Consider the following 24,617-nt stretch of genomic DNA (forward strand, 5'->3'; position numbering starts at 1 on the left):
CGAAACACGATTTGACACATGAGGAAACCCCGACAGTAGGAATCACATGCGTTGCCATGCAATGATATGCGTCACTATTTATCGATTGGCTAAAAACCACACTTCCTATTTATATCCAGTCGGACCTGACATTTCGCGCATCACACGGTCGCTCAGTTATTTCTCACGCGTCTTCAAATACAAATACATGGTTGGAAATAGTGATCGATGAATGGTCCAGACAAACCACATCACCAACTCGCTCACACAAAACATGTCAGTACTCCTTCAAAATTCTCAGTACACCTCCACTTGCAATATGATGTGTAAGTACACTCGCACCCCCAAAAGTTATCTGGAGCCCTGTGCCATTATGAAAATCACTTCAATATAAATCAGCACATGGGTGTTATAATGCAAGAATGTTGGGATGTAAATATCTAGTATTACGAATACTCTCTCACAACCCCCCTGAACATTACCAGTGTTTCTGGAATGTTCACACATGTATATATGAGACTATCATCATCATCATCACCATCATCATCATCATGTACATATTACGTGACAAGGTGGGGGGATGAGTATGTGAGACAGAGACAACATGCCCCTCCAAACTGAAACTTGTTTCGGCTTCACTAGAATTTAGATGAAAGAGACAGCTGCCTACAAATATTTCTTCAACTTTGTCAGTGATCATCTTTTGTAATCGATAAGTCTGTCAGCTTGATTCAACACTCTTTATCAGTGAGTGATTTAGTATAGTTTTACGCTACCTTTAGCAATATTCCAGCAATATCACAGTCGGGTACGCCAGAAATGGGCTTCACACATTGTACGAGTCAACGCTTTAACCACTAGGCAACCCCACCACCCCTCAACCTTTATTAAAGGCGAACAGATTTTGTTGATCAGACATCACACATCTACCAGGCCTAACCTAACATCATAAAAAAGCAGTCAGAAGTCCAGACAGCGACAGAATAAAGCAAGGTAACATTTCAAGCACATTCCTGTGATATGCAACTGTTTCAAATTTGAGAGGCTCTAACCAGCAGACGTTTACAAGCACAGGTAATGAAACCGATCCTGAGAGTGTCCTTAATAAGTTACTATTACGGCATCATTTTTTATGTGTTTCATGTAGCCACCAAATTAGGAACATGGGTCGAAAAAAATAAAAAATTAATAAAGACAAAATTATCTGAATAATGTTCTTGATTCTTATTTATTGTAATTCTTATTACAATTCTCGCATTCTTTGTACTTGTGGCAGCGACTGATTAGAAGATAAACATTTTATATGACAAGGCGGTAGGTATTAGGTTCCAATCGGCAGTGTTGGTATGAAAAAAAAAAGTTTGGGCGTGGGGGGTCGGCAATAAAATTAGAAGGGTCAGTCGGTCGATGGGAAACAGAAAACAAAACTGCTGCCCTTACTATATTAACCACGATGGTTATATGTCTAGAACCTTGGTGGTCGCTTCTGACTCAACTGCCATTACACAAAAACAATGCCACGTTTGTAAACACTGAAATAGCACCTATTCAACTATGAAGCCTACTTTATTGGAGTCCACTATTAGTCACATTCAACTACCAGTAATCTGCAGTTGTTGATGTAAAATAATTAGATTTGGTTAGAAAACAACTGGTCCCTCTAGAATTTTACTAGTCTCAGACAAAAAGACTAGCGGTCTTGTCTAACCATACTGATTATCATGATTGTATGCTGAACATATATACTGACATGTCTTTGTACATGAAAATAAAAGTGTGCGTATTATATACTTTTCATTTTTGTGTCAGCTCACATAAATCACTAAGTGCAAAATCATAAATAATGTCCAAAGGTGACACAGATCTTAAGTCAACTTCTTTTTTGCGACTCGGTTTGCCTTGAAAATGTAGCCTTTCGTTTTGACAATTCCTCGACATTTGACAATGACAGAGTATCGCAGGGTCCATGCAGGCTCCCAGAGTTCACTGTCTTTCTCCGTCGCGCAGACCTTGATGGAGTCTTGAAGAGTCTTCACTGGCATGATCTCTGCAAACAAACACAAACGACAGAGCTACAGATACCTTTTTGGGTCATTGAGTTATGTACTCTATTGTGTTCATCTCAATTGGGTATCCTAATTATTTTTTGAGTAACCAAATAAATTGTACCCACCTCACACAAACTCAATTGGGTATTTTGCTATTTTCCATTCATTGTAAAAATATAATAAAGTTTAAATGTTGGTTTTACGAAAGTCAAGTATCTATATTTGATCTGTCATATGAGAAACGATAAGAAAGACTGCAAGTTTCCAAGTTCATATGCTGAAATAGAACCTCTCAATATACCTTAACATTTTTGTGTGTACGCATGTAAGATCAAACATATTGAGTATTTACAAAAATTCAAGCGTACATCTACGCAATAGACGTCATAGGAATTGAGTTTTCACATAAATATATTACGTAATTTACGCAGATACGCGGCTTATCTGTACCTCTGAAACGATAATCAACACTGAACCTCCTAGGTTCTGCAACAAACAAACACAACCAAAACATCCAATAAGTCCAGACCCTAACATCCATCTTTTAATGCAGCAGTCAGTAATATTCCAGCTAAATGAGTCCAGACCAGACAATCCAGTGAACAATGACAAAAGCTGTTTGGGTATGATGACACCCAAAAGACTAAGTCCCCAATCTATATAAGTCAGTGAGCCTAACCACTCGTTCCTGTTGGTCACCCCTTACGACAAACACATGTCAACCAAGTCAGCGATCCTGACCATCCGATCCCGTTAGTTGCCTCTTATGACAATCATAGGTTGCTGAAGACCAGTTCTAACCCAGGAGGGGCGGTAGGTAGCCTGAGTGGTTAAAGAGAAAGCTCAAGTTCATTGTCCCCAGTCTATAAAATTCATCTGGGTAAATGTGTAAGTCCATGTCTGGTGTTCCTTTTGTAGCTGGAATATTCCTAGAATGGAATTCCCAAACTCATACACAGTCAGACTGTCAATACTAGATCTTTTATAGTTTTACAGGGGAAATAACCCAAGACCCCGAAAAGAGTCCAGCTATTCAAGATGTGTTGGTAGTAATTCTGTGATTACATTATCCGTTATTTTAAAATTATGTTGTTTATGACAAATCCCAAGAAAAATGAAATATATTCAAAAATGTACAGGGCAAGTGATATACATGCCACTGTAAACGAGTACAGTAGTCTTTTAAAGTTATTTCCACCCCTTGTAGGTAATGCAGTTTAGTGAGTTATCTTTCATTGTCCATAGCTGTCTCTGTTTCTTGGATAATTGCTTGTCATGTAATTAAAACTTTTGTAAAATTATCTTCGAAGGGAATTCCCAAACACATGAAAGAACTTGTCCCTGTCAATACTAGATCACTTTTAGTTTTACAGGGGAAATTTTCAAGACTCCCGAAAAGACAGCTTGCACACTGGTGGCAGTAATGATTTGGTTGGTTGGTTTGTTGTTTAACATTGCACTCAGCAATATCCCTGCTATAAGGCGGCGGTCCGTAAATAATCGAATCTAGACCAGACAATCCAGTGATCAGCATCATGAGCATCAATTTCCGCAATGGGGATACGATGACATGCCAGTCGCCTCTTATGACAAGCATGGGTTACTGAAGGTCAATTCTAACCCTAATCTTCACGGGTTGGCAGTGATGATGTCGAAAGGATAATGAAGGTGCCACACCTAAGAGATCACATGGCTATATCACTGGCCTGACACAGACAACTTTATTACTCACTTGTTGAAGATATCACTGTTTAATAAATCTACAATGTTATGATGTAACAATGCTAATACCTCTGTCACAATGGTATTAGACCTACTTGACTCAGGGAAAGCTGAGAGTCATTACAATGTAGGCAGTTCCTATCAATTTATGTTGGAGAGTAATAAACAGAATACAACATTTTTCTTCCGCTAACTACCATTTTTATTAAACTCGTGAAAGATTTAGTATTAAACTCGCTTTCGATCGTTCTATACCAAATCATTAACTCATTTAATAAAAATGGTGAGTGTGAATGAGTGAGTTTCGTTTTAAGCAACACTCAACAATATTCCAGCTATAAGGCGGCGCTCTGTAAATAATCGAGTCTGGACCAGACAATCCAATGATCAACAGCATGAGCATCGATCTGCAGAATTGGGAACCAATGACATGTGTCAACCAAGTCAGCAAGCCTGACCACCGATCCCGATATTTGCCTCTTAAGACAAGCATGGGTTACTGAAGATCAATATTCTAACCCGGATCTTCACGGGTCTATTAAAAATGGTATTACACGGAAGGACGTTTAGTATCCTCTATATATATCCACCTGTTTCATCACTGTGTGTGAGGAGTTGGATGTCATTCTGTTTTGCGTACTCTGTCAGATCAGCAGGCATCACGCAGCATGATGCCAGATTCACCTGGTTCACACATGGCTTCACCTGCAACCACCAATATGTGCAACTCACATTTCATTCTAAATGATAAAAATCTAAACTGTTTAAAGCAGCAGTTTTTTCCTATGTATGAATAAGTGTCATGGCAGCACAGACTAGAGAATTTGTCAAAAGCGAAAATAACTCTCAATGAAGTTGGTATTACTTAAAGGGAGACAACTTAATTCTGACAAATCTTTCGATACATTTTGTAGACATTATTAAAATAGGTGAAAGGTTAAAAGTATCATTTAATGCCATAAAATCATTTAGTGTTGTTTTTATGGCAGTTGTGTCCAAAGAGCAATTTCAAATTCACTGCAGGTTCTGATGATATATGAACTGGGTCTGCATTTTTAAGCTATTCATGTCATTTCTAATACCAAGGATTGAAAAAAGGAGATATCTTCTCAGGTGGACTTGATGGTGGACAACCAGTTGTAATTTCAAAGAAATATATGTTTCAGATACCAAGGACGACCACCTACCTTCACCCAGTTATATATTTTTTTCACACCCATGTCGACGTCCCAATACAAAGGGAGACATCCTACCTTCACCCAGTTATACAACACCCTCGCTCACCCATGTCGACGTCCCAATACCAAGGGAGACAACCTACCTTCACCCAGTTATACAATACCTTCACACACCCACGTCAGCATCCCATACCAAGGGAGACAACCTACCTTCACCCAGTTATACAATACCTTCCCTCACCCATGTCAACATCCAAATACCAAGGGAGACAACCTACCTTCACCCAGTTATACAATACCTCCCATCACCCATGTCAACATCCCAATACCAAGGGAGATAACCTACCTTCACACAGTTACATAATTCCTTCACACACCCATGTCAACATCCCAATACCAAGGGAGACAACCTACCTTCACCCAGTTACATAATTCCTTCACACACCCATGTCAACATCCCAATACCAAGGGAGACAACCTACCTTCACCCAGTTACATAAGTCCTTCACACACCCATGTCAACATCCCATACCAAGGGAGACAACCTACCTTCACCCAGTTATACAATACCTTCCCTCACCCATGTCAACATCCCAATACCAAGGGAGATAACCTACCTTCACCCAGTTACATAATTCCTTCACACACCCATGTCAACATCCCAATACCAAGGGAGACAACCTACCTTCACCCAGTTACATAATTCCTTCACACACCCATGTCAACATCCCAATACCAAGGGAGACAACCTACCTTCACCCAGTTACATAAGTCCTTCACACACCCATGTCAACATCCCATACCAAGGGAGACAACCTACCTTCACCCAGTTATACAATACCTTCCCTCACCCGTGTCAACATCCCAATACCAATGGAGACAACCTACCTTCACCCAGTTACATAATTCCTTCACACACCCATGTCAACATCCCAATACCAAGGGAGACAACCTAACTTCACCCAGTTATACAATACCTTCCCTCACCCGTGTCAACATCCCAATACCAAGGGAGACAACCTACCTTCACCCAGTTACATAATTCCTTCACACACCCATGTCAACGTCTATACCAAGGGAGACAACCTACCTTCACCCAGTTATACAATACCTTCCCTCACCCACGTCAACATCCCAATACCAAGGGAGACAACCTACCTTCACCCAGTTACATAAGTCCTTCACACACCCATGTCAACGTCTATACCAAGGGAGACAACCTACCTTCACCCAGTTATACAATACCTTCCCTCACCCACGTCAACATCCCAATACCAAGGGAGACAACCTACCTTCACCCAGTTACATAAGTCCTTCACACACCCACATCAGCATCCCATACCAAGGGAGACAACCTACCTTCACCCAGTTATACAATACCTTCCCTCACCCATGTCAACATCCCAATACCAAGGGAGACAACCTACCTTCACACAGTTACATAAGTCCTTCACACACCCACATCAGCATCCCATACCAAGGGAGACAACCTACCTTCACCCAGTTATACAATACCTTCCCTCACCCACGTCAACATCCCAATACCAAGGGAGACAACCTACCTTCACACAGTTACATAAGTCCTTCACACACCCATGTAAAGATCCTATACCAAGGGAGACAACCTACCTTCACCCAGTTATACAATACCTTCCCTCACCCACGTCAGCATCCCATACCAAGGGAGACAACCTACCTTCACCCAGTTACATAATTCCTTCACACACCCATGTAAACATCCCAATACCAAGGGACACAACCTACCCTCACCCAGTTATACAATACCTTCCCTCACCCACATCGCCAGCATCCCATACCAAGGGAGACAACCTACCTTCACCCAGTTACATAATTCCTTCACACACCCATGTAAACATCCCAATACCAAGGGACACAACCTACCCTCACCCAGTTATACAATACCTTCCCTCACCCACGTCAGCATCCCATACCAAGGGAGACAATCTACCTTCACCCAGTTACATAATTCCTTCACACACCCATGTCAACATCCCAATACCAAGGGAGACAACCTACCTTCACCCAGTTACATAATTCCTTCACACACCCATGTAAACATCCCAATACCAAGGGACACAACCTACCCTCACCCAGTTATACAATACCTTCCCTCACCCACGTCAGCATCCCATACCAAGGGAGACAACCTACCTTCACCCAGTTACATAATTCCTTCACACACCCATGTAAACATCCCAATACCAAGGGACACAACCTACCCTCACCCAGTTATACAATACCTTCCCTCACCCACGTCAGCATCCCATACCAAGGGAGACAATCTACCTTCACCCAGTTACATAATTCCTTCACACACCCATGTCAACATCCCAATACCACTGACTGACTGAGTTTGGTTTTACGCCGCTTTTAGCAATATTCCAGCAACATCACGGCGGGGGACACCAGAAATGGGCTTCACACATTGTGCCCATGTGGGGATTCGAACTCGGGTGTTCGGCGTGACGAGCCAACGCTTTAACCATTAGGCTACCCCACCGCCCCTCCCAATACCAAGGGAGACAACCTACCTTCACCCAGTTACATAATTCCTTCACACATCCATGTCAACATCCCAATACCAAGGGAGACAACCTACCTTCACCCAGTTACATAAGTCCTTCACACACCCATGTCAACGTCCTATACCAAGGGAGATAACCTACCTTCACACAGTTACATAAGTCCTTCACACACCACTGTCAACGTCCCATACCAAGGGAGACAACCTACCTTCACCCAGTTACATAATTCCTTCACACACCCATGTCAACATCCCAATACCAAGGGAGATAACCTACCTTCACCCAGTTACATAATTCCTTCACACACCCATGTCAACATCCCAATACCAAGGGAGACAACCTACCTTCACCCAGTTATACAATACCTTCCCTCACCCATGTCAACATCCCAAAACTAAGGGAGACAACCTACCTTCACCCAGTTACATAATTCCTTCACACACCCATGTCAACATCCTATACCAAGGGAGACAACCTACCTTCACCCAGTTACATAATTCCTTCACACACCCATGTGAACGTCCCATACCAAGGGAGACAACCTACCTTCACCCAGTTACATAATTCCTTCACACACCCATGTCAACGTCCTATACCAAGGGAGACAACCTACCTTCACCCAGTTATACAATACCTTCCCTCACCCATGTTAACGTCCCATACCAAGGGAGACAACCTACTCCACCCAGTGACAACTCCTTCGATCACCCATGTCCACTTCCGAAACCAAGGGAGACATCTTATTTTCACCTTGTTTCGTAATTCCTTCACACACCCATGTAAGCGGTTCAATGCCAAGGGAGACAACTTGCCCTCAACTAGTTTTATAACCACTTTTTGAACTCCTTCACTCACCCATGGCAACATCCCAATACCAAGGAAGACCACTTATCTTCACCCAGTTATATTTCTTTCATTCACAGTCAAGGTCCCAAATAATAAAGGCGACAAACTATCTTCGCCCCTTTTCATAACCATTTTCATTCACCCATATCAAGGTCATATACACCAAGGGAGACAACCCACCTTAGCCCAGATAAACAACTCTTCCAGCCGTGCCTTGTCAAGGTCACATATGCCAAGGGAGAGAACTGTCTCATCTTCCACCAGTTCCTCCATGACCTCCCAGTAGGGCTTGATCTGCTCCACTGTTATCTCCTCATCCAGCTCCGGCAGGGACAGCATCAACGTCTCCATATACGTCACATTCTGTAGTTCTCGGAACACTGCAGCATGGAAATGTCCATAAGTGAAAGTGCTCTATAAAGCAAGCTGCAGGATCTTCTTGTAATACATACAGCAATCAATGTGATCACAGACCAGTTACTCCAATACATACCAGTACCACTTAACCAGCATGCAAAAACACAGAAATAGAGTTAGGCTGTACATCTAAAAAACAAAAATCAGATCCTAATCACCCATCATATCTTGAGGTCGGTATAATTAAATTAGATTGCAAAGACTTTTTGAATTATTTTTTAACAACCAAAAAATAGCAGGACTTGGCCTAATTACCCACCATTGCTTTACCAGGTTTTGAAACTGGTATTTATTTACTGATCAAACACAGGGATACATGCATAAACTGGTCAAGAGGGCGTGTGAACAAAAAAGAGTTGCAAGATCTCATCATATTTCATGACTAAAATATTTCATGTTGACATAAATGTATTTTGTTCAAAGGTGAAGTGAGGTGAGGTGAAATTGGGTTTAACGTCGCTCATATTTTGCTCATATGACGACATGCATGCGTGTGAATGTGTAGATGTAGGTGCAGCTGCTTGTACTAGCCCAGACTTAAGCTGGTTTTATAGTGCTAGCCCACTGAGATACCATGCCGCAGTGAAGCATGAATACCCCACTCAGACACATTTTACAGACTCCGAGCTGACCAGTCCTTGTTGTACCCATTAATGCCGAGGGCCAGGCAGGGACCAACAAGTACCATATTTTAACGTCTTTTGGTATGACGCGGTCGGGGATCGAACCCGCGACCTTCCGCTCTCCAGATGGACGCTCTAACCACTACACCACAAAGGCGGTCTATTTTGTTCAAAGCTCATTATGCTAAACGAAGCCAATACTGCTTGGCTGTTTTGTATAAAACATTTGTCTAGTGTTTGTAGGGGTTCTTACTTTCACACCTATCTAAATAATCCATGTGCAAGTATTTCAGTCATCATCAGTAAACAGCAAAACAGTTTACAACTACTGGGCTACAAAATGAAAACAGACTGCACCATTTTAATCATTCCTTATCAGAATGAGTTGAGGTGAAATTGGGTTTTACGTCGTGCTTGAGAATATTTCGCTCATATGACGACGTGCATGCGTGTGTATGTGTAGGTGCGGCTGCTTGTACTGGCCCAGACTTAAGCTGGTTTTATAGTGCTAGCCCACTGAGATACCACGCCGCAGTGAAGCATGAATACCCCACTCAGACACATTATACTGACTCCGAGCCGACCAGTCCTTGTTGTACCCATTAATGCCGAGCGCCAGGCAGGGACCAACAAGTACCATATTTTAACGTCTTTTTGGTATGACGCGGTCGGGGATCAAACCCGCGGAACGCTCTAACCACTACACCACGGAGGCAGTCCTTATCAGATTGAATGATTCACTGAAACAAATACTGGTAGTACCGCTTGCTGTTGATAAAATCATAGAGCTTGATAATCATTAACTAAAACAATCATCATTAATAAATGTTGGAAAAGCTACTTTGAGCAAGAATCTGTAAAATAAATCCCCAAAACATCAGCATATTTCATGTCACTAGTGAGTGGTGACCCATTTTTGCATGAATAACTATCAATAACGGCATTCTGAACATAATTTAGAAATGGTCTATAAATACAAACATGACAGCTTACTATGTATGTAAATTAAAACAATTGCTCTCAAGAATTTATGTAAAACATTATTGATGACATTTTCATATCCATAATCATTGAGAACTCTTCTTATCAATGATATTTCTGATTATCTATTTATCTAGCCAGCCCTAATTTGTGCATGTGGACTAGATTCTTTTACTTAACAGTGCAGCAAGCTTTACAGATATTACCATGGTTACCAACCTCGATAATCTCCAGGTTACACTTTGCAATAAATCTCCACTATACCCTGGATGCATCTACGGCCCCATGATTTTATTACCTCCCTTGGCTGGCTTTTTATCCACTGAACTACTCTGGGAAGTTGAGCGTACCAATCACAACTCGCTTTCGCTTCTTAAATTATCTAACCGATTAAACTTGGCAACGCACCTGATGCAGGGGTACTCTGAAAGAGTTTCAGACCTGTCAATTTGTCTGTATGATTTCCCCCCAAATCTGAGTCACACTGCAAACAAACCTTCGCGTCTTCGACCGCTATCTTTTTTGACACTGGCAAGCTCGGTTGTAACGGCGGCTTAGCTGATTGGCTAAGTGAGAATTCAGAGCCAGCCAAGGGAGGTAATAAATCATGGGGCCGAGCCGCAGATGCATCCAGGGTATAGTGGAGATTTATCGTAACGTATACCCTGGAGATTATCGAGGTTACCAGCCCAATTTAATTGACATTGGCATTCAGCGAGAGGACAGGCAGCTAGGGGTGAAACGGTTTTCCGCGGTATTAGTAGAACCGCGGTATTTTGTGTTCGGTTCGATACCTTAATGCAATGCAACAATTCGGTTTTCGTACCGTCATTTTATTAATCATTTTAAACTTTTCGAAAACGTCTAGAAATCGAATTATTTGGTAAAAATCTATGCATTTCTTTGCTTGACAGCTGTTATTTCCTGGAAGTAAGTTCGAGATCACCTCAAGTCGTCTACTTACAAAATCAGCAAGATAGCAACTGCAGATACCAGATCAGTAGCCGGGTTCTGTTTCTTTTTCAGTTATTTCAAATCAGATGAACAGCGGAACATAGTAATACCTCATAAAAGACAACTTTACCATAAAGACACGCCATCAGCCGAGTACTTACGATGTTTGCTATGGTGCAACACACCGCGAGTCAATACCGCTGCACCATCGGAAAACGTATGATGTCGGGAAACTCATTATAAAACGATTTTCCATGATTTCATTATATTTGATTAAATTTAATCCCATTTTCATTGATTAAAACTGTTTACATTTACATAGGAGAAAACGTGTGTGAAATGCATCACCTCATTCTATACTCGTACCACTTCCGCTTACCTTGTTCATAAGGTTCCGCTTTTCACGCCTACCGCTTTAGCATCAATTTCCCATTATTCCCAGCAATCACGAACTGATTACTGCCAGCGCTATTGACTCATTGAAGTCATATTTCACAATTAATTGCCAACATTTTGTTTTTACAATCAAAGTGGCAGGTACCGCGGGAAGTCAACGTTGACTTGTCAAACTGTCTTCTACGTAAAATGTATCCAGCCACGTAACCCAAAGTGCTGAACCTATGTAAATAATAATGTTAAATATGTAAGTAGAAAACATGCATAATACTAATACCATAGCTTTGTATATTATCTTTGTACACAGCTGATTGTTATTTCCGGCTTAGTTGAATAAGGTAGCATAACAGGAAGGAAAACTGAATTATCATGTCTAGTGATGTTTAATTTGATTGCAGGTTACCTAGACACATATATATTTTAATTTTAAAAGTTTTTCACCTCCGACAATATGATATAGTTTTGACTGGGCACAATACACGAAATAGCAGTTCTGTTATGTCCATGGAAAATACAATTTTACTTGGCCTTTATTCCAGGTTATGTATAACGTGGGTGTCTCATAACATGGGGGGTCATGCATGGACCCCAAGACCGGCGTTATAGCGAGGGATGACGGCAATTATTATATTAATAATAATAATAATAATAATGTGTCCATTTATATAGCGCCAAACTCCACACTAGGTATGCTCATAGCGCTAACAATCAAGGCACAGCACATTATTACCCCGGATAACCCAAGCTGCCTGTTAGGCGCTAGAAGGTAATAGTCATATGACTTTTTTCCACCGGGTACCCAGTTTCCTGCTGGGTGAACAGAGACAATTTTGAACAAACTCACTTGCCTAAGGTGAGACCACATGTGTCAGATGTGCTTCGTTATGGGGCAGGACTCAAGTCCTAGAAACTCTCAGGAGTCAAGCTGCCAAACACGGTCACCCATCCAAGGACTCTCCGAGCTCGACGCTGCTTAACTTCAACAATTTGTGACCTGAGGACCACGCGCAACCACTTATGGGTATGGATCTGGTGGCTTTCCTATCACAGTTCTTAAGTAATATGTTTGTTTGTTGTTGCTACCATCTCATTACAAGCTATATCAGAACAATGAACATTTAACGACCAATGAAAAGAGAAAGCAGCATTCTCATGCTAAACATATTTGTATCAGAAAGGAGAAATACATTTTTGAGTGAACTTTAAAAGATATTTTGAATGAATCTGAAAACTGAATAAAACAAAATTCTGGAATGTACCAAGATTGTGTAGCAGTACTTCCCAAGGTCTGTGGAAAGTCTCTAAATTTTTAACCGACTGAAACGAGAGATAGACAATGATTTATAGGAAGGACAATGATCTGTCACACAGACTGTTACTGTCTTGTGACAACTGTGCTGTGTTAATTTGTTTAATTTATTTATCTATGATATGTCATCAACAGAGTCACATTCGACAAGATCTGATCTGTCTATTGTTTTTTTTTAAAAAACCCATTAACATTCCTGGGATGTGGTGATTTCACTGCAGCAAATACTGATGTGATGTTAGTGACTTTTAATCATATTTGGCTACTTGCTATTTTGTCACACAGCCGTGAGCTCCAAGGTTTCAGTGATACTTTCTATCTTGTCATGAAATGACAGTTTTATTCATTAAAAATAACAAAGATTAAGGTTATTTTCCCCCCAAGTTATTAAACAATGTAAGGTTTGGCTCTTGTCAATTTTCTGCATTATGATCATATCTCATATACCGAACCGAGACGGACCGAACCGAAGGCCTTGTGCCGCAATACGTACTGTACCGTGGTAACAGCGTACCGTTTTACCCCTACAGGCAGCTACATGGAACACAGTAAACTAAGGATGCATCCTTGTTCACCAGACTGTTGCTTATTCATGTTATTCCAGAGGTACAGCTAAGCTGCGTATCTGCGTAAATTACGCAAATATTTATGTGAAAACTCAATTTCTATTCAGTCTATTGCGTACAAGAAGGCTTGAATTTTTTTAAATATTCAATAAATGCGATTTTACATGCGTACACACAAAAATGTCAAATCTTAGCTTGCGTACCGGTGGATACATAAAATTACTGAAGTATACTGAGAGCTATTTCAGGACATGAACTTGACAACTTGCAGTCTTTCTTTTCGTTTCTCATATTACAGATCAAATATATGTAACAAACATTAACTTTTAAACTTCACTATATTTTCAAATTTAATGGAAAATGGCAAAATACCCAATTGAGTTTGAGTGAGGTGAGTACAATTTATTTGGTTACTCAAAGAAAAATTGGGATACTAGTACCCAATTGAGATGAACACAAGTGAGTACATAACTCAATGACCCAAAAAGTTATCAGTAGCTGTGTTATTCAGTACACGAGTACTCACACTTCTCAACTGTTTCTCTGATGACTTCCGGTGACTGTTGAGTTGATAAAAACAACTTCCCTGAAAAATAAAATGTGTCAGTCCATTAGACGCATAACTATAGCAGACTGCTCCTGTCAAAATGTGCCTGAAATGGTCCAGAAAGTTTAGTTGATCAGTGGGAAAAATACAGGTTAAACATCTTTGTGAGAAAACAACTTACTTAACCAATATGCCTGCATTATACTGATGAGTGTACACTGAGTGACTGACTGAACGAGTTTAGTTTTACGCCACTTTTAGCAATATTCCAGCAATATCACGGCGGGGGACACCAGAAATGGTATGTACACAGACGACTTTCCGTGTAATACCATTTTTATTAAACAAGTTAATGATATGGTGTCAAAAAAGAGGCATCACACAATGTGTAATAACTACGTATGTCACGATACATAAGTTTCATGAATCGATACGTATCATGATACCCATGTCATGATTCGATACGTATCAAGATACTTATTTTCGCAGCATTATTGCGTAAATTTAGTTACATTTTGAACATTAATATTTCATAGAGTGGCTACACGGTGAGGAGGTGGTAGTTTCATCCCCAGGACCCAGGACATCAAATAATGTTAAAAGACTGAACTTGTTGTTGCTCTGCCTGATGATTTGTATCAAGGGGATTGTCAGTTTAAAGTGAGTGTACTGTGCCTGAATGCACAACCAGGGAATAGGGCTTCAACGAGTCCATTTTTCTAGACTCGAGTACTCGAGGGATGAGACTCGACTCGGACCCGAGTACTTGAAATTCATACCTTTCAAGCAAATGATAGCGTAAATTGCATGACGTGTTCCGATCACACAAGTGAACACTTACTTCTTTCCGACTTCATATCGTCATGTGACTAACATTTCCTATTGGTCAGAATCAGTATTTGGATGTTTACTTGACAAATGTTTTTTTCTTCGTACTTCTTGTACTTCAAAACGCAGTGATATACCGCACAGGTGGCATTTGGTTATTTTGCTCTTTTCACTATCCAGATCAAGATACGCCCATACATTCGATTTTTGTATCTTTCTCCATGTCTATCACTTGTCAAGATAGTTACCTAATCATTTTAAGAAGTGAATCTCAAACGATGTATAATATTTACTCTCATCTGCAGACTTGTAACAACTAATACCATACAGCCACACCGTGTGAGGAGTAAACTATTTAATCTAGGTGTTAATAAAAACATTATCAGATGGGTTAAAGAATTCAGGGTGGATAGAACTCAGTATGTCAGTGTCAATGGCTATCAATCTTCTTTTCTCTCAACCTCTACTGGAGATCCACATAGCTGTGTTCCTTCATCCGTACTCTTCGTTTTGTATACCAATGACTGTTACTTGTCAATATATGACTTGCTTACTGTGAAATTTGCAGATGACGCCACTGTTACTGGCCTAATTTCTGATTCTGAACATTATTATCGTAAAGGCATTGACAAAACCGTAATGACAGTTTTTTATCAAACCTTTATTCAAAAAGTGTGTTGACCTACAATTTTCTATGTTGGTATGGGGATCTGTCTCATCGCAACAAAAACAAACTTTTCAAAATTGTTAATACTGCTTGCAAAATTTCTGGAGTGTCTTTCCAGTATATTCCCTTTATCTATGAGGGCGAGATTGTCAAAAAGGCAGCTAAAATTCGATTTGATAGTTGATATATTTGATCTCACCATTTCGAACTACTTCCTTCTGGACGCTGCTGTCGATTACCTTCCCTCAAAACAAACAGAGCTCGACAGTCTTTCATACCATCAAGTATTCGTGAATGCAACAACTATTTTGAATCACACCATCATGTGATTAGAACTAGAATTATTCAGCCTCTTTACCTATGAGGTTAATTGAATTACATCATGTCAGATTTATTTGTAAATAGCATTCGTTTTGAGCATGCAATTATTGTGTATATTTTTGTGAACTGTGTATATATTCATTTTGAGACAGTTTGGATGTATAAGAATTTCCTCCGGGATAATGAAGTTATATCTTATCTTAATATTAGACGTTACTGCCGCTCGTGCTTAGCACATGGCAGACAATCTGTCAACGTCAAATAATTCGAGTTATCTCCCCTTTTCGAGTCCTCGAGTCCTTGAAAATGGACTAGAGTCCAGCTGAACCCGACTTGTCCTCGAGTACTCGAGTACCGTGGAAGCCCTACCAGGGAAGGAAACCTTTCAAAATTTCCCACTAGACCACAGGACCAGTGAGTGGACAATAATTAGTGGTCCTGTCTGTACTTCACTGGTCCAAAATAACATTCGTAGATTTACTAAATATCAATACAACATTCACTGGCCACCAGGACCACTGCAAACTTATCATTTAGTGGTCCTGGTGAATTTTTACTAGCCAGGGACCACAGGACCAGCGTAAATTTTGCACACTGCACAACAGGGTTCAATTTAAGGAAATGAACATATTTGCACCTGTTACAACAGACAAAAACAGACAATTGCTGCTCAATGTAAAATAATACTTAATGCTTCTCTTTTAGCATTGATGATTTAGCAGAGCTCCAGATAAGATTTAGCTCATGTGGGTACTGTACCCACTGTATTTTTATGGAGTGGGTATTATAAATGTTGAGTGGGTATTTCAATTTCCGTTACCCACTGCTTTCAAATATGTGCGTATTTCAGTCATTTTACTCACTTAAGTATTATGTCATTGAGTAAGTTTACTAAGCAGGTATGTTCTGCCTTATGTCATACCTAATCAAAACCAACTTAAATATAATGGAAATCACTCATCCTATACTGACAGTACAACACTTGCCCTATACTGATAGCAATCGATGTCATTTTCATTACGCAAGCGATTTTTATAAATATATTCCGTACGCATTTGTTTTAAACTTTTTGCGTATCTAACATTTTAAATGCGTAATTGGTACGCAACAATTATTTTTCAATGCGTAAATGGGAATTTTCTATGTGTATTTTACCCGGATACTCAGCTTATCTGGGCCTCTGATTTAGAACATTACATTATTCTGGGTCTAAAAGATAATTTTATCTTACTTCATAAAAGTTCATGATCAGTAACAGTCACAGTCACTGTCCGTGTAGTCATCAGTCACTGCTCCAAGCCAGCTCCTCATCATCCTGTCTTCAATTTCTTTGATCAGCAAAATAATAACATGCACTGGATGAAAGTAGCATTCACAGTTTCAAGTTCCAGTGCAAGTTCTATATAACCAGGATATTTAAAAATTGAAAACATTATATATATTTCATAAAGATTTAAGTAAAATTTGAAGTCAGTTAAGAAGGGTCAATGTACTGGGAAAGTGCATTGACCCTTCTTAACTAGACTTCAAATTGTACTTAAATCTTTATGAAATATATATAATCCTTCAGTTGAGCCCAATGAGAATCATGTCAAACTGTGACAAACTAGCTCTAATAATCTGGCGAACGTCCGAACTACTATAAGAAGCCCCAGATACACACAAACACACACATGTGCATGTAAATCACAAGGACTGCCCTAGGCTCCTGAATATGTTAGTGATTATTACGACAAGCATGGGTTCCTGAAGACCAATTCTAACCCAGATCTTCACGGGTCAACTAGACAGAAGGATGACATACCAGTGATCTTGAGGTCTGGTCTCTCTTCAGAACCAGTCTGCTCCTTCTGGGAGCAGTTGACACACAGTAGGTCATTAGTGTACTGCAAGAGAACAATGTTATTTCAATCAAATGTTATCTCAGCCTTAGTCTAGTTAACACCTGTCCAAAACTTACTTGTCATATAAGCAGTGTATCAGTAAGGCCAAAAACAAAAAAATATGTCCATTTCCGGTAACCCAACCAACCCTATCCAAACCCTCCGACCCTAAATCTTTTTTTAACCAAGTCAATATCATGACTGGAGTGCATTTCAACTCATCATTTTCATCTTAATCGAGTTTGATATTTTCATGTTTTTCAGTGTACGGAGGGCTAAAATGGAGTGCATTCAATTGTCATAATGGGCTCTCACTGTCAAAACCTGCAAATAAATAACATAAATAAAGATTTGATATAGAAATCTTTCAATGTTTAATCATAAGGCATTGTCACTACATGATATGGTACTCAGGGTGCCCACCTGGTGCCACCGACCCACTCCACTCACCCTATTTTTAAAAAGCATGTAATAGGAAACGGACATATGGGGTTTTTTGGCCTAAAATGTAAGTCTAGTGGTAAAATATATACAACACATCGGTATTATTAAGTGCTGTCAGGCAACCACGTAGTTACTTAACGTGTGATGACTGCCACACACAAATAATCCCTTGTTATTTCAATGTAGGATTAATAGTGCCCATCCGACCGGCTCCTCGCCAAATGCCGGATTAGACAGCACTGAATACTGTGTAAACACACATTCAGGCTTCCCATTTCATGCCTGGATTGCAGAGCTTTTAATTGATGCTAAATGTTCTAGCCACGGACGTGACTGAGATTTTATCCTGATGTTGACAACTTGCCGGATTGGACAGCAGCCGTCTTTTACAGCTTTCACTGTATAACATTTCTTTAATTACATCTAACAATAAACATTTAAGCCATGGTCACTTTTTTGCAATGGAATCGGAAATAAAATTTCATTGGCTCCATGTAAAGAGGCTTACCTGAAGTTCAGTTCTATCAGCAGTGGACAGAAACTTTTTCAAGGCAGCTTCAATGCATTCCTTGAGCTGGAACAAACATACCATTTCGACAATATAAATTGATTCACAGTGATAGTCTCATATCATCAGGGCTCCAGATAATTTTTCAACATCAGGAGTACTCCTTATTTTTTCAATATAGGAGTACAGGAAAACCTTAAGAGTACATTGTGAGTACTGAATGGAATTTAATGCAGTATCAGTAATCTTGTGTTTCGTTTCATATATGCACCACAACATTGCTACTCTTGTGTAAATGGAGCAATAAACAATAAAATAATACGTTTTCAGATAAATACATCTGTAAATGATTCTGGGACTGTACACCACTGGTGTGGTGCGTATCCGCTACGTTTTCTAAATTATTTCCCACCGTATTGTGCTTATTTTTTAGCCGTACATACGCCGATACGGCCTTTATCTGGAGCCCTGTATCATGGTACATATTCTGAGAAATACCAACTCATTCTTGAATTACGACAGGGAGTTTCACAGTACCGTCGATGTATAAGTCATAACTAGAACAGATATTGATACTTAACCCAGTCTGTGATAATGAGGATAACAATTATTCTAATTCAACTTACGCGTCGCCGATATAATTAAATTTGCGGCTTATATAACGGTTTAAGTCCCCAATTCGTCAAACACAGTACAGTTATCCCGTAAGTATCTCTATTTCATCAATATTTATAAATTATGCTCCCTGAAGATATGTATCTGGTGGAACATCCAAATTTCCTAATGTATTTATAAAAGTCACCGTATTGATGTAGACCTAACTGAAGTCGTGTGTATGTTTGGTTAAGCCTGCTGTCTACAGACTGTGATTTAGGTCATGACAACGAACCCGTGAAGGTCCAGGTTAGAATGTTCCTTCAGCAACCCATGCTTGTTGTAAGATCGGGTGGTCAGGCTCGCTGGCTTGGTTAACACATGTCATCGGTTCCCAATTGCGCAGATCGATGCTCATGCTGTTGATCACTGGATTGTCTGGTCCAGACTCAATTATTTACAGACCGCAGACATTGCTGGAATATTGCTAAAAGCAGCGTAAAACCGAACTCACTCACTCACTAATTACATGTACAAATATACCCATACTGAACTAAGATTAAATTATCTTTGTAGGCAACCATGTAGTTACTTAAGCTGAAGGGGTCGTTGTCGGCACAGGTACTACAGATACGTACCCAAGGTACGTTTCTGTATACAGAAATGTACCCTAAACAAAGTCCAAATACAGAAAGGTACCCGTACCCTAAAAGGCGGACGAGTCCATATTCCGCAATCCAAAACCAAAACCGTATGTAGTTTACGAGTGGTATTGGGCATTGAAATATAACCGTTACTGTGTATGTTTGTTTTTTATATAACGCAATCAAATGTATCAAATACAACAGGATGACAGGTCCGATCAAGAAAACGACACAGTGGGTATGGAATCGTCCTAGGGTACGTTTCTGTATGCTGATTTTGGCTATGGTACGTTTCTGTATACAGAAACGTACCTGGGGTACACATCGGTAGTGCATGTGCCGACAACGACCCCTTCAGCGTTACATAACATGTTGATTGTTATTTCAATGTAGGATTAATAATACCCATCCGACCGACTCCTCGCCACACTCCGGATTAGACAGGACTGAATACTGTGTTAACACATATTCATGCCGGATATCAGAGCTTTTAATTGATGATAAATGTTCTAGCCACGGACATGACTGAGATTTTATCCTGATGTTGACAACTTGCCGGATTGGACAGCTGCCGTTTTTTACAGCTTTCACTGTATAACATTTCTTTAATTACATCTAACAATAAACATTTAAGCCATGGTCACTTTTTTGCAATGGAATCGGAAATAAAATTCCATTGGCTCTATGTAAAGAGGCTTACCTGAAGTTGAGTTTTATCAGCAGTGGACAGAAACTTTTTCAAGGCAGCTTCAATGCATTCCTTGAGCTGGAACAAAACATACCATTTCGACAATATAAATTGATTCACAGTGATAGTCTCATATCATCAGGGCTCCAGATAATTTTTCAACATCAGGAGTACTCCTTATTTTTTCAATATAGGAGTACAGGAAAACCTTAAGAGTACATTGTGAGTACTGAATGGAATTTAATGCAGTATCAGTAATCTTGTGTTTCGTTTAATATATGCACCACAACATAGCTACTCTTGTGTAAATGGAGCAATAAACAATAAAATAATACGTTTTCAGATAAATACATCTGTAAATGATTCTGGGACTGTACACCACTGGTGTGGTGCGTATCCGCTACGTTTTCTAAATTATTTCCCACCGTATCATGCATATTTTTTAGTCGTACATACGCCGATACGGCCTTTATCTGGAGCCCTGTATCATGGTACATATTCTGAGAAATACCAACTTATTCTTGAATTACGACGGAGTGTATTTATAAAAGTCAATGCTAACTGAAGCTAAGGCTGTCGGATTTAACTCATCCCAGACCTGCTTGTTGTAGTCAGTGGCTTGGTTAACACATGGGCTGAAACTCATGCTGTTGAGGATCATGAGGGCTACCCTCAGTTAACTCATCCCCGACGTTGATTTCATGAAGTTTAAATTTGAAGCAAATCCTTCTACAAAGATGGGAAATAGTATGTGCACTACAGGCTGTGGTAAATGGCAGATGTGTAATAACTATATTTAGAGCTAGACTTGGTTTAATAGTTTTGTTATGATGAAATATGTTTTTGAAAATTTGATTTTGTGAGGAAAATGTCTTATTACACTAATGAAACTTTCTTATTTTAAAGAAAAAAGTATATACTTAATAAAACTCTCCTTGAAATATTTTTTTTCAAGTGACAAAGGCATTTTAAAACAAATTCAAAATGGGTGACTTTCACATGTGGTCTGCATTTTTATCAATTTCATGATCGAGTTACCTCCCTTTGAAATCTAAACCCCCTTGCTAATGCTAATCTGTGTGATTTTGTAAAAGTTTTTGTAGCTTTTTCAATGAGAAAGGGTCGTTCAGTCTAGAAAAATTAGACAATTTGCAAATGAAACAAATTGGGAAAATCTGAATGCAAAAATATAAAATGATCAGCCTTTGTCTATTAAGATCCCATGGCCTGTCTGTCTTGGTAATTCTACCATATCATTTAATTTCACATGAGTTAATATTTAGTAAATTAGTAAATATATCTTATATTTGTTTTAAATGTAGTTATTATATCAAGTCAAGTCTGGTTTATTGTATATCAATGTGACAACAAAAATCATCAGAAGATGACTATCCCTCCAGTTCCACATAAATCCTAAGATCATTTTTCTGATCCATAAACAAACCTTTACCCGGAATCAATTCTACATCTAGCCATTGAAATAAAATTTTAGTATTCTGAAAATATCAAAAGGCACCACTTCAGTACTTGGCTGATGCATACAAAGTTTCAGAAAGAATTAATGAACAGTTTTCAAGTTCTGCTCCGAAACGAAATGAATTACAGACGGACGGGCAGGACAGACAGACTGACAGACAAGGTATTACATACTGCTGGGATATTACACATATTTTTCTCTGAATAAATGATCATCAAAATCATTATACATTCCCTAAATCAAAGATTTATCATCAAGTAGGGCTAGACTAAACTAAACAGACCAATGGTATCATAATGATAACCACTGATGACTGCAACATATTACACAAGACAGGAAACTTGTACTCTCACTCACTGCATATGCAACTATTCAATGCAAACACATCTTCCACTTAGTTCCTTTAACACTTCTCCTTTGAATTTGTGGTTGACACAGAGAGTGCAAAGACATTAATGTATGTTTTGGGAGAATTTCATCCATTTCCGGCTAATTTTTCTCCACTTTTTTTTCTATTTATAAAATCACATTGAACACCCTTGACCTTAAATTTTGTTCCCACCGATCAGCATTGATAAGGACACATTTGTGATTTAAAGATTTCATTTTTTCCACCAAAAGTGAATATTTTATGTACTGTTGTCACTTTTTCTGTTTTGTGTGTTTCTTGGGGTCCTGATGGTGCCATTTTTGTAGGATTTTTCACATGAGATATATGGACAATAAAAATCCATAAAAAATATGGTGTTCTAAGTTAAGGTTCATATGAGATAATGATATTTTTCTTATAATGATATCACATGTTTAGAAAAACCCTCGAGCATAGCTACTGAGTGCGGCGTAAAGCTAAACTCACTCACTCATGACAACCAACAGGTAACTTCCTAAATTGTAAATTGCTACTCTTACGTTAACGTGATTGTCCGATTAAAGGGTTGTTATTTATTGTTTCAAATGATACATATAAACACAATCTTGCTGTTGACTTTTACTATCTGACAATTAATCTTCTATGACAAAGTTTCACTCTAACAGGTCTATTTCTTATGTAACAATATAAGACAGAACATGTTCAACAACAATGGCCCAGAAAAAGCTTCTAGATCTATCGTTTGAGATGATGAGAAAGCACTTTCATTTCCTGTAAAATGATTGGATTTGGGGTGTTCGGTCGTTGCGTTCGCTGTGTTGTATGAAGACATGAAGTTTGATCATCGAAAAAAACCGTCTGACCATTTATCGGCATTTTTCAATAATGACAACTCACCTCCTCCGTGGAATTTTGATTTGGCTTCCTCTTTAGCCTGTCCCAATTGACAATATCACCACTATGAACTTGCAAGGTGCTCGCTTTGGGAAACACAGGAATATCATCCGCCATGCTTGTCACTGTTTGGGATCTGTTGCCTTCCTCAAGAGACGACTTGCATTTTATTAAATTAGGGGTGTCAGGTTATTTACTAGTCAGAAAATCACCAATGAAATATCAAATATTGAAATAATCACAGTATGTGGAATTGAAATTGTATCTATATTAAGACATATTATACGTATCACAACTTGCAAAATATATTATCATGTGTTAGGTTGTGATAATGGTACACATACTTCCCCGCGAGGATTGGACTCGTCCGGGTGAAAAATGGGGTCACCAAGCGCAATCGGAACATCTGAATGCCGCCTCGGAACACTCCGAGTTAATCCGAATGTAAATATATCATTAATTTTTCTTTAGGTAACAGTTTGCGTTCTTTTTCAAAACCCAGGATGACAAAGGTGAACCCGTGGTGACGAAGCCATAACCAGAGTTAACCTTGGTAGGCCAATGCGATTAAAATCATAGTTTTATCACATACAGGTCTACTAACCACTGAGGTGTGGTGTTTTAGTAAGCAGTCTCATTTCATTTATTCATGAATAAAACCAGTTTAATTAACATCGTTTACCCGAGGTTCGTAGTTTATATGCTTTCTGATGTATGTCAATTGTCATAAATAATATCGAATCAAAATGAAAACTTCATAAAGATGTTTCATGGTCTCTGGTGTTTTACGCGTTATTTTGAATTGCTTTGCCGTTTTTATTTATAAAGTACAGAGTCAGCTTTGTCAAGCATTGATCGAATCACTTGCAGTCTGTCGAACAGACCCTGAAGCAAATATATCCAAGAAAGCCCACGCAAGTCCAGAAAATGTGTCTAGTCTAGATTTCCACAGCTTCAGGGTCTCTGAAAATGAAGAAAGTCTCAGGGCTTCTTTTTCATTATATGTTATTTGTTTTACTGTGAACCTTTTTCTGTAAAATATATTCATTTCAGAGACAAGTTGTTAGTTTAAAGCACCTGTTAAACCTCGTATATTTGTATGTCAGTAGATCAATGCATACAGCTGTTGTGTTCGGGTGACCATGCATTTTGAATCATATCAAAGTGTCTATTTAACGTTATCAGGG

General features: G+C 39.2%; 1 protein-coding gene across 3 annotated transcripts; it reads right to left on the reverse strand.

The window, feature by feature from the left end:
* Positions 1-1,303: 1,303 nt before the first annotated feature.
* Positions 1,304-23,587, reverse strand: LOC124269740 (glutamate--cysteine ligase regulatory subunit-like). Of its 3 annotated transcripts, XM_046704767.1 has the most exons (8): positions 23,434-23,587; positions 20,702-20,767; positions 17,733-17,814; positions 14,092-14,151; positions 8,500-8,699; positions 4,340-4,454; positions 1,812-2,026; positions 1,304-1,761 (listed from the first exon to the last, which is right to left on the reverse strand). In XM_046704767.1, exons 1-7 carry the CDS (start codon positions 23,545-23,547, stop codon positions 1,845-1,847), a joined length of 819 nt encoding a protein of 272 aa, XP_046560723.1. In that variant the 5' UTR covers positions 23,548-23,587; the 3' UTR covers positions 1,304-1,761; positions 1,812-1,844. The 3 variants fall into 3 exon arrangements, with proteins under 3 accessions (XP_046560723.1, XP_046560722.1, XP_046560725.1); XM_046704766.1 differs by having other exon boundaries at positions 1,304-2,026; XM_046704769.1 differs by lacking the exons at positions 20,702-20,767; positions 23,434-23,587 and adding an exon at positions 18,764-18,854 and having other exon boundaries at positions 1,304-2,026.
* Between the last annotated feature and the right edge of the window lie 1,030 nt (positions 23,588-24,617).

This window comes from Haliotis rubra, unplaced genomic scaffold (genome assembly GCF_003918875.1).
Source record: "Haliotis rubra isolate DU_JTF1 unplaced genomic scaffold, ASM391887v1 Scf147, whole genome shotgun sequence".
NCBI lineage: Eukaryota > Metazoa > Mollusca > Gastropoda > Lepetellida > Haliotidae > Haliotis > Haliotis rubra.